Source organism: Silurus aristotelis (genome assembly GCF_946808225.1).
Source record: "Silurus aristotelis genome assembly, chromosome: 6".
NCBI classification, from domain to species: domain Eukaryota; kingdom Metazoa; phylum Chordata; class Actinopteri; order Siluriformes; family Siluridae; genus Silurus; species Silurus aristotelis.
In genome coordinates this window covers 19025562-19037002 of record NC_139579.1, presented here as the reverse complement: position 1 = coordinate 19037002, position 11441 = coordinate 19025562, and the positions used below count along the sequence as shown (strand labels likewise).

At 35.2% G+C, this 11441-nt stretch overlaps 1 protein-coding gene across 1 annotated transcript; it reads right to left on the bottom strand.

Moving 5' to 3' along the window:
* Positions 1–562: 562 nt before the first annotated feature.
* capn3a (calpain 3a, (p94)) lies at positions 563–11324 on the bottom strand. Its single transcript, XM_083545405.1, has 21 exons — positions 11017–11324; positions 10260–10329; positions 9296–9414; positions 9071–9204; positions 8735–8903; positions 8274–8357; positions 8026–8120; positions 7866–7943; positions 7605–7765; positions 6341–6510; positions 6123–6134; positions 5716–5924; positions 4762–4798; positions 4368–4445; positions 4144–4201; positions 3996–4060; positions 2907–2975; positions 2746–2824; positions 1839–1955; positions 1658–1716; positions 563–1471 (listed from the first exon to the last, which is right to left on the bottom strand). The coding sequence occupies exons 1-21, from the start codon at positions 11266–11268 to the stop codon at positions 1445–1447; spliced, it is 2142 nt and encodes a 713-aa protein (XP_083401531.1). The 5' UTR covers positions 11269–11324; the 3' UTR covers positions 563–1444.
* Positions 11325–11441: the final 117 nt, after the last annotated feature.

Below are 11441 nucleotides of genomic sequence, written 5' to 3'. Positions count from 1 at the left end.
TGTGATAGGTGTTTTATGGAGTTGAGAGCAGAGTACCAGAATCCCTCTCCTATGCCATAGCACTCGGTCATGTAGGCAGCACAACCACACCCAGTAATACGTTACAGATAGTGTTCAGTTTAGCTATTTCAGTTCTACAGTTACATCATTTCTAATTTAAAATAAGGACTGTACTTTTTTAAAGTCTGTGCCACAATGAGCTACATTTTAATTACTTTACCCTACTCTCTAAAGAGATTCCAAGATTTTATTCTACGATGTAGCATTGTGCCGCAACTTTTTTTCACTCACGATCCCATTGACCGTACATCTTTTTTTCAATAAGCAGTGTGTAGCATTCGGGGCAGTGTGTCAACCTCTTCTCTGGTCTTCCAAAAGTTGGTTTGTTTTTGTTTGTTCATTTCCACTGAATACCTTGTTATAATAAACATACATTTACAGTTTTGACACATTTTGTGTGCTCATACTTTGAGATTGCTTGTATGCATGTTAGTTGAATTCATATTTAATATTTCTGTTCATTTTCAAAAGGTAAGAAAAATCATTGAGACAAGAGCTGCAGTCATTTCAGGAGGTTAAGAATAGTCTTCTGACCAAACCTTACATTTATTCATCACCAAAAGGTTGCTCGAGTGTAATCTCCACCTATGCATTGGAAACAAACCCTGAACATATTTCTAGGTTCCGTATTTGAGTGGGTTCCGATGGGTGTTTCCTCTTGCTATTATTCTTTTTTCCACCAAACAACTTACAACCAGGCTTGTGGAAACAAAGACAGAGGAATGTTCCAACAACAAATGTGAAATAGTCTGAACGGTGGCTGTTGTGGAATGTGTGAAAACTGATCTTTAATCTAATTCAAGTTTATGGATTTGATTATCATAGCTAGTTGTTTTTTTTAAGAAAGAAAAACAGAGCAGGGATGATTAAAGTCATATCTGAGGTACTGGATTGTGACAGGAAGCGAGAGATTTCCGGTTTCGGTATATGAATGAAAGAGAGAGAGATTAGAAGACAGGCCTGAAAGAAGAACAAAATGAAAGAATTATGAACTGTAGCAAAAGGTGATCTGACACCTTGAGCAGTGCAGTAAAGGAAAGTTGATAAAGTAAAAGAGTTCAGGTTACAATAGAATTGTAGAGCTGAATGGTGCCACAGAGTACATGGAAGCTGAGCCTCAGGACACTGGGGAGACGTCAATACTGCAAAAGATCTAACGTAGACTAAAACCTGCTTTCAACCTGTTGAGATGATGACATCATGCCTATCACTATGTCTGAAATCTTCCACAGAATGTGGAACTTTTAAGTAATGACTATTTTATTTGAAGATTGTAAACATTTCAAGGCTAAAAAGGAGAAGTGGAGGTTTGGCACAATGGGTTTGAGGTAAAGGCTGGTGATTCTGGTCCTGTTGTGTGTGTTCACCTGGATCCTACGTGTGTTTAGGCATACAGGGTCAACTGGAGCCACTGTAAGAAAGCACAGTTCAGGGTTAAAAAAAACAAAAATATATACTACAACCACACAACTGTTGAAAATCTGACAATCCCTATGAATAGTTAGGGTGTGGAAGGTCAGTGTCTGATTCTATGATCAGCCTACTCAATGATAAGGGGACATCAGTCAACGTTTACACTGCCGATTGATTTATGTACCTCCAGTACGGACAGCCGGATGGTGCCGTCTCCATCCTGATCAAAGGCCTGGAAAGCTCCTGAAAAGAGACCAAGTTTGCTTTAAGTAAAAGTAAATATTGCTATATTGTAGTACTGGAGGAAATATCGTCAGTGATCAGATTTCTATAACAATGCAGATGTAAATGGATTAGAAACTTACTGAACATCGTCTCCAAACGCACAAGACAGCAGACGAAGCTGTCAAAGTCGATGTTCATGTTCTTGTTGGCGTAACGCATTGTGATAATGTTGTACAGCGGGTTGTTGAGACGGAACCCTGAATGACACATAACACACATGACTGCACAGTGACAAGTCAGTTAGAATGAATTCAGGCTTCTAAAAACAACTTCAACAAAAAATAGATGCCCATGTTTAGTACATTTATGCAGTATTATACAACAATTCATTTTTTTGGACAAACGGTGTTTCAACCCCTTCACCTATGTGTTTGCTACAAAATTATTCCTATTCTAGCAATAAATATTACTTTTGACTAATATTGCACCTTTAATTGGAATGTACAAATCCTTGTGAGCTACTTAGCCAGCCAGCTATAAAGTGAAGATTCGTTTTTTGGACCATATAGTGTCCAAAATGTTATTTACTCAATATTCATTTCTTGTTTGTGTAACTGTTGTATTAAAGCAATTTCACATAAGTATAATCAATTTATACTTGTGCAAAAAAGCAATTTCGCACAAGTATAAAGTTCGTGATTTGTCTTGTAAATACTTGCATTGCTAATGGATGAGAACAATTTAAAAGAAAATAATAATAAATAAAATAAATAATAATATATAAAATATATATGTATACTGTGTATATATATATAACACACACACACACACACACACACACACACTAATGTGTATTCATACTAGAATATTTATCATTCATTTCTTCCAATTTTTCAGTTGGCTTAGTTTTTTATGGGTTTTTTTTTCATACACTTGATTTCATCTCCATGTCCACATAAGTCTACATGAGAGAGATTACATACTAAATGCAAAACAGAACATAAAGAATGGCAGTGCTAATATTTGAAATAACCCTATGACACTTACCTGCATCATTGATGGCATTCCTCATCTCATAGCTGCTGATAAAACCAGTCTGCTCAGCTTCATAATGCTTAAAGATTTCCTGCAAAAAAAAAACCTGTCAGTATGTACAGTGTGTATAGTGTGTATGTGGTGTTTCATGAGTTAATATAAAAACCCCAAACCTGCCACTGCTTAATCTTATTCCACAACTGTCTAAACTCCTGCAGATGAAGTCTGCCTGTTCCATCCATCTGAGCATTAAAGTTAAGGCCAATATCCAGATCTACATTTCATATCTTCCCACAAGAACATTAAATCCTTGCAAGCAATTTGCAAATAGGATCAAGAAGTACAGTGGTGTGAAAACGTGTTGATTACTAATATAAAAATATTAGTAAAAGATAACACAAGTGAACACAACATGCAGTTTTTAAATAAAGGTTTTTATTATTGCGGGAAAACAAAATCCAAATCTACATGGCCCTGTGTGAAAAAGTGTGTGGTTTATCACACCTGAGTTCAATTTCTCTCGCCACACCCAGGCCTGATTACTGCCACGCCTGTTCACAATCAAGACTTCTCTTAAATAGGACCTGCCTGACAAAGTGAAGTAGACCAAAAGATCCTCAAAAGCTAGACAGCATGCAGAGAGCCAAAGAAATTCAGAAACAAATGAGAGAGAAAGTAATTGAGCTCTATCAGTCTTGAAAAAGTTTAGAAATCTGACACTTTTACACACCATTGTATATTACGAATACTTTTTAGTATAAAGTGCATAATGTATGTACAGTGGTGGAAATTATTTGATCCCCTTACAAAAAAATGAACAGTCAAGAATTAATATGGTAGATTTATTTTAATAGAGAGAGAGAGAAAAAAAAAATCCAAATAATAAAAAAAAAAACTTATAAATTCATTTGTATTTTAGCAAGTAAAAAACCTATTTGAACCAGTACCAAAGTAGCAATAATTGTGTGAGATGTGTGTGAGAGTCAGAATTCTTGCTGGTTGGTACAGGAGCATGGATTTCACTCGATCAAATACAAAATAATTTATATATAATATTAATTTATTATATTTCATCTGGATTTTTTTTAATATTCTTTCTCTTTCTGTTCAAATAAACCTATCATAAAAATCCTAGACTTCAATTCTTTGTATGGGGGTAAATTTACAAAATCAGCAGGGGATCAAATCATTATTTCCCCCACTGTATTTTGTAGTTCAACCATCCAAAAGTGAATTATTGAGGACATTATTTTAAAGGATACATCCATGAAGGCTATCATACTACGGCAGCTCTCTAGACTAAAACCCTCTTTTTCCATGTCTTTGTCTGTGACGAGAAAGAAAGTGATGGTGGTTATGTAGATAATAATTTGTAACCATAATTAAAAATAATTTTAGAAAAATACATACGATGAGCCAACACGCTGTTCAGGACATTTCTCAGTTCACTGGCTGAGATCTCCATTTCCTGTGTGATCAGAGAGACCTTGATGACTAATACGTAATATCACAGTGTTCAAATCAATCAAACTTATTACTATATATGCAAAAATTGCAATTTCTTTTTCAGTTGATTTCCACCCTAGCAGCATACTCACTGTACCCCAATCAACATTGGGTTCTCTAGTACTCACATCCCCAGTGATCTTCTCAAAAATGGTGCGGAACTGCTGGTCCTCCTCAGTCTCATCCCCTGCTGAGGCTGGAGCCGGCTGAGTTAGCATTAAAGTTAAGTGGCAAAAGTAAAATTATTGTTGCAGACATTTTTTAATGTTCATTAAATATAAACAATTAATCTTAATGATAAAGTACTGACAATGCTTTAAGACAAACTCTCATACCATTTAATTAGAAAAATATATCAAACAGTCTGATAACACTGCTAATTAGTTTTTAATAGTGCAAATAAAGTAAATAACTTGTTTCTAAGTTATGTTGTACTGAGGACCAAGACAATACACTGACATGAAATGACATCTAATATACTGTACATGATATTTAGTTAAAGGTGTCACATGCAACACTCACAGCTGGATGGTCAGCTTCGATCCTGTTCTCTATTTCCCTAAATAACAATCAACAAACAATGGTCACTCAAAATTCTTAAACATTTAACTAAATTACCAGGCACAACTGGACCTGCTGCCCCATCACTAATATATTCCATACATTAATACTCAAGCAATATTTTTCTCTGTTCAGTCTTTGCATGATTATTTGGTCTCCAAAGAAAATAAAGATTTAATTTGTGTCTTTATATGTAAGGCTGGAAAATACTTGAGTAATTGCACTTACGCTGCTAAAGGATTTGTTATATGTTTATTTTATTTTATTCAGATGTTATTTTAACAGGTATTGGAAATACCTGTTTAACTGCACATACGTGCAGTTATTCAATCAGCCAGTTATGTGCCAGACACACAAAGTCATGCAGAAACAGGTCAAGAGCTTCAGGCTATGTTCCCATCAAAAAAGACAAAAACATCTGCTGTTGGCACATGATTGGTTAAATTGGCAACTGCAGGTGTTCCTAATAAGTGTATGGTGAATATATTTATATATTGAGTATTTCTCAATCATTACAATAAGATCTATATTTCCTTACTTCTAATCTAATCAACATTCATTCAACGTTCATCAATGCACCAAAACTATTCAGATGGGTGAGACACAAGACTATGTGTCAAAAATGTTTCAATATGCTGGAATACCTAAAGTCTCTTTTCTCTTTCACCTTTTTAGAAGGCATAAGCTTCATCTAATTCAAAGAGACATTTTCGAGATTAGATTGATAACATTACCCATTTTAACCACATTAAGGTAAATGAAGTTGTTTTAATCGTAAGTTAACGCTTTCTTTATTTTTACCAGGTGACATAAATGGCTCTGTAGGACAGCAGAACAAAAATAATGATAATATGGAGTAAACATTATGATTGTGCTGTACAACTCATAATTCACATAGCCATCGATCCCACTTACTCAGACACATTCTTCTTCTCAGAGAAGACACGGAGGAGAAACTCGCCTTCCTGATGGGGCTCATAGGTGGAAGGCACTATGACATATTCCCCAGGGCTCAGCTTGAAGCGTTGAGTCACCTCCCGCAAGTTTATGTGGGCTTTGCTGCGAGCCTTGGACGAGTTCAGCAGGAAGAATTCCTTCTGCATGTGCTGCTTGTTACCATGCATCTGGCAGACAGACAAAGCAGTACAAAAACATGCTACAAAATCACTCAGAAGAGTGTAGTGTTTAGCTGAGAGAGACAAATTCATGTAAAGAATTTGTTTTTCAGGTAAAACTGGTAAGGGAAGAGGAGCATGCACACAGTAATGTACACAATGCACACTCAGTGGTCCAAGCACTTCTCTTCAGATTCATTTCCATACCTCTTTTGGCACCTATGGACAAAAGGTAAAATAATCACAAGGTGGCACATAACTTAAAATATTCTTTTTTACAATCAGTTAGATTATTAAAAACACCATTAAAATCAGTTACTCTCTTAAAATGTAAGCATTTTTAGTTCTGTTTGAGTACTACAGGGAAGAAATTAATACAGTTAAATAGAAGCAATTTTCTGATGTGAGCTTGCTATGTCAAGTACCTCATAGATGGAAAATCCAATAGTAAATAAATTAGCACCAAGTTTGCGATCTTTTCTTCTATTTTTCTGCATAAGAGCCACAACAAAGGAGCAGGCAGCCTCGCTGTTGTCCGTTTCATCATCCTTCTCAAAGAGGCGAAGGCGATACTGTGGGTTTGTCCAAAAGGTGTCTATACAGAGTGAACAAACCAATATATATAATATATGGTTCATCAGGGTTTATCGGTTTATACACGTATTCGCACAGAAAATTTCAGGTACAGGACTCTCGGTTTGGTAGACACGTGTACCGAATGCAATCCTTTTTTTTTACGCGTGGAACATTTAGTTAAAATCTGAATTCCCTCAGGGACGTATTAAGTGGCGGATGGCAAGTTTGTTTAGTCTCTTTTATTATTATTATTATTATTATTGAACTTAAAAACATACACAACAATGCCAGGGTATAAAAAAAAAAACGAGAGTTAGCGCAGTGTCACTATGGCTACTTACTACGTACCGGAAATAAGATTTTGTTTTGCACATGCATGAAAACATTTTTAAAAAACACAGCGCTAGCGTTAGCCGCTAACCAGCATTTTTCCCCAGTTTGAAGAATTTCTCTTGAAAGGAGAAAATTCTGAAAATTCGACATATTGAGGGAGTGAATGAATAAAGGATGGAAGGAATAAAGACATTTGTTGAAGTATGCTTAAATAAGTACACCAATTAAGTAGATCATATCTTCCTGGAAAATTAAATATGAAATGTTAAACACACACACACACACACACACACACACACACACACACACACACACACATAAAAAACTATTTAATTTCCTTTTATTAAATCAAATACATTTCTGCCAATTCAATTAATATAATAAAAAGTGTATTGCATTCATTTGTTCAATTAAATTTTTAAAAAATATTATTTGACATATTATTTAACCAAGCAGGCATTTTATTTAATACAAATGTTAATTAACATTTGTATTAATTAACATTTTATTTAATACAAATGTTAATTATAAACTGCCTTAATTAAAATAAACCCAAGCTATTTTATGTTTTTTATTTCTTCATCCAACCGATTTAAAAACCTGAGTAATTTTGTATACAAGTCATGGCAAAACCTCTGGCAAAACACTTTTTTGTTCATTTTGCCAAGTGCGCTAGTCTGATGTTGTAGGCTATACAACAAACGTTTTTGCCTATACTCATAAACGTGTTTGGATTTCTTTAATTTCCCTGATTTATATTTACATTAACTAACTGCTTACCTGAATAATTCCTGCAGCCTCCAGCAGAGCAACCTTTTACCCAGCAGCCCTCATTCACAGACACCGTCCACTTGTGGAGCTTATCATCATCCAAAGCATCAGGGGTCAGGTTACAAATTTCTATCTTGGTGTAGTTCTTCATGAAATCATTAAAGGACATCCTATAAAATATGAAAAAAAAAAAAACCTTGGCTGAAACATTAGCGGTCTGCTGCTACTGTTTGTTTAAAATTTAAAGCAGGACTTTGTAGATTTACTCACCAGAACTCTCCATCTTCTGCACTCTGTTGATGCAATTTTTCTTTCTCTTCCTTAGAAATGGTAGCCCACTCCTTTGAACTACATACAGTCACAAAGGATAACAATGCTAATAACACTGCAGCTGCAATGTTAACAATTTTTATTTCTAAATGTCGCTTACTTATCACTCCAAGGTCCGTTCCACTCCACTTGGCCCCATGGATTACGGAGACGCACCAGGCGGACTTTAGATTCTTTTTGTATGCTCTGTTTACACTAGAACCATAATTAGTGTTAACGCAAACTGCTTCAGTGAAACTGATGCTCGTTAAACCTTCCTACAACAAACATCCATATGAACATCAATTTCTACAGTTTAGACTGTACATCAGAGCAATTTAATTTAATCAATTTTGACAATAATTTTACCTCATCCACAGCAGTTACAGAATAGGCATGACCTTTCACTAGCCCAGTCACAGTGCGAGTCTCGAGGCGGGCTGGGACCAAGGACTGGGATAAAAAAAAAATTCTCACTGATTTTATCAGACTGGACATTTTTTAGATCTTTTTTCTTGATGGCTAGCAATATGATTATTACATGTGTATTATATTAAGTTTACACATGCATATTAATCACAATTCTGGGTCAGTTTTTAATAGTGAGTATTTGAGGATAGGAAGTAGCTGATTAGATATTCATTGTGCACTAATAAAAAAAAAAATGCATACATTTACAACATTTTGAAGAGATAAGACAAATAAATTATTATGCATTGTTACTGACAGTTATAAACAACATTTAAAAAAATCTTTGTTATATAACCTGCTGCCAGTGCACATTAATATGTGTAAACCTTCATGATAGTTAAAAGAAAGGAATCACCTACGTCAATAGAACAACCCATGAGGGATCCTCTCTCCAAGGCCTTTTTCATGATTTTGTAAAGTTCCTTGGGTGCCTCTTTTATTTCATAGAACTCGGTAACTCCTCCGGTGAAGTCTTCCATCCCCTCGGCAGTGTTGCCACCTTTCAGAGCCTCGTAAGAACCGTGCAGTCTGAGTAAGTATAAGCACCAAAAGACATTTGAAGCAACGACTTCTGAGATTACACTACACCACTCCTTATCATATTTCATTTTTATTGTAAGCTCAAAAGACGTTTCCACTCTTAGACTCCTTGAGAGTACATAAACAGCGTGATGAAGGACGTCAATGAGTCTTACTTGGCATATGCTTTCTCAAGTAGAACACTCCAGAACTCATTCCTCTCAGCAGACTTAGTAAACACAAGCTGGTTATTGAGGGTAGGGATACGATCATCAACCACAACATCGACCCAGTCACCATAACGCCAGAACTACAGGAAGAAAGGATTTTGGAAATGCTACAACTATCAACAAAATAAATAAAATTATAGTATTAGACAAACATAAATGACTAACACAAACCTGAAAATGAAAGATTCCTGCATAATTGTCAGAGAAACTCTGCTCTTGAGGAACAACCCGATACAGCAGCTTATCATTCAGAGTAAGAGAAGCAATGGCAGCAAGCAGCCAGCAGTCTCCTAAAGAAACCAAACTGAATTAATAAATAAAATACTCTTCCACCACATATACAGTGGGAGAATAGATAATATGTATTGTAATACCTTGTTATAACTCTGATGCAAAACTAATTGTTAATATGACTAAACGTTTCCCTTTATTTAATTACCTCACATATTCAAACCAAATGTCACTATTGTAATGAATGATCACTACAGAATTAACAAAATAAACTTAACCGTATATAGTGGGGTCCAAGAGTCTGATATTGCTGATGAAAATGTTTTGCATTTGCTTCTATTTTACAAAATATGTTATTAGAAAGTAGAGCTGTTCCCACTTTTCAGTATATACATCACAAATGTTCTTTCATTTAAATAGTGACCTAGAAATAGTGCTAAATGATTAAACACAGTAAATATTCCATTCATTGTTTTCAAGTTCTAAATCCTAAAAACATTATGCTTATTTCTAGGTTTAAATGAAAGAAAATACTCCGGTTCCCCACTAAATATATGTGTGCAAATTTAAAAAACAAAAACAGGGGCCCACATTGCTGACCTCAGCATTTCTGGATTACACAATTGAACCTGCCATGTATCTGCCCTAAACACAACCTTTGTGACTTTAGTCTCTTTTTATTGCTTGCATAAAGCACACAACAATGAGAAGTGCTGCCAGCCAGATTCCCTTCCGCTAGAGTAGTCACAATATCAAGGGGCCCCTGCAGGGCTATGAGTCTATTAACTGCAGCTCATAAAAGCACCCATTATATTAAACTATTGTCCAGACATGCATCAAAACTATGGTTTTGGTGTCCTGGCTCATTGAAGTAATCTCTACTGTATTTAAGAACTTATCTTACCCAAGTCTCCCTGACAGATGTCCGTTCTGCTGGCACCTCCAATAATAAACTGTGGATTATCACAGATATCCTGCAAGACAGATGAATACAATATCAGGACTATAACAAAAGCTATACCTTACAACATACTGTGTATATATATATATATATATATATATATATATATATATATATATATATATATATATATATATATAAATGAATAGTAGTAGCATAGTCTAATTTTAATTAATCTTGTTTTTATATCTTTGTATTATTAACCAAAATATATTATTCATTGTATTTTTCTTTTTTTATCTATGTCAAATACATCCATTTTAATTCAATTTTAAATCAGACAACAGCCATGTAATTATAGGAGGTGTGCTGCAAAACAGGTAATACCCTTGACCTATCCTTCACATAGTAACATGATTATTTATGGATGCATTAATAAATATATAGCACCTCATTCAGCACTAGGCATTTAGCATCTATAATTCATGAATCTCTTTCTATTATTAAGAGGATTCAATTTTGTGCATGTTTTGCTTTGTAGAGGATCAATGTAAGCTTAATCATACACAAATAAAAAATAACAAATTAATTACAATAATATCACAAATATTCTTAAAAAATATGCTACATGAATTAATGAATACATTATTAATTGATTTATATATTGTTAAATTAAATCATAACCTGCTCTATTAAACCCTGTAGTTTGACTAGTAATTTGTGTCCACATGTACCCATACTATTCGCTTTCCAGCCCTACCTTGGGTCTTTTCCAGACAATGTTCTTGACCTTGTTGGACTTGTGGCCCAGTTCCTTGTAACCCAGGGACTCCACAGTGGCTGGAAAGGTCTCATCCTCAAATAGCACCTTTTTCTGAAGACAATCCAATTTCAGACTGTTAAAGTCCTGGCCACTGAATTGAAGAGGTTTGTTTACAGATCCTTCTCCATCCCTTCTCTCTCTTTCCCGGATTAGCCGGTCACAAAAAAAGCCTGAGGGTGTGTAGGGCATCTTGTCACACAGAGATGTATATTTGGTGTTGTGAAAACTGCCTTGGCCTACAACGTTTAGGCCTTAGAAGCCTAAAATCCCTGGCATAAATCCAATGTGCTGACTTCTGATTGGCTTTTGTGCTACATGACGCCCACTTCACTTGGGCATGAAGGGGAGGCCAGGGTTTGGGG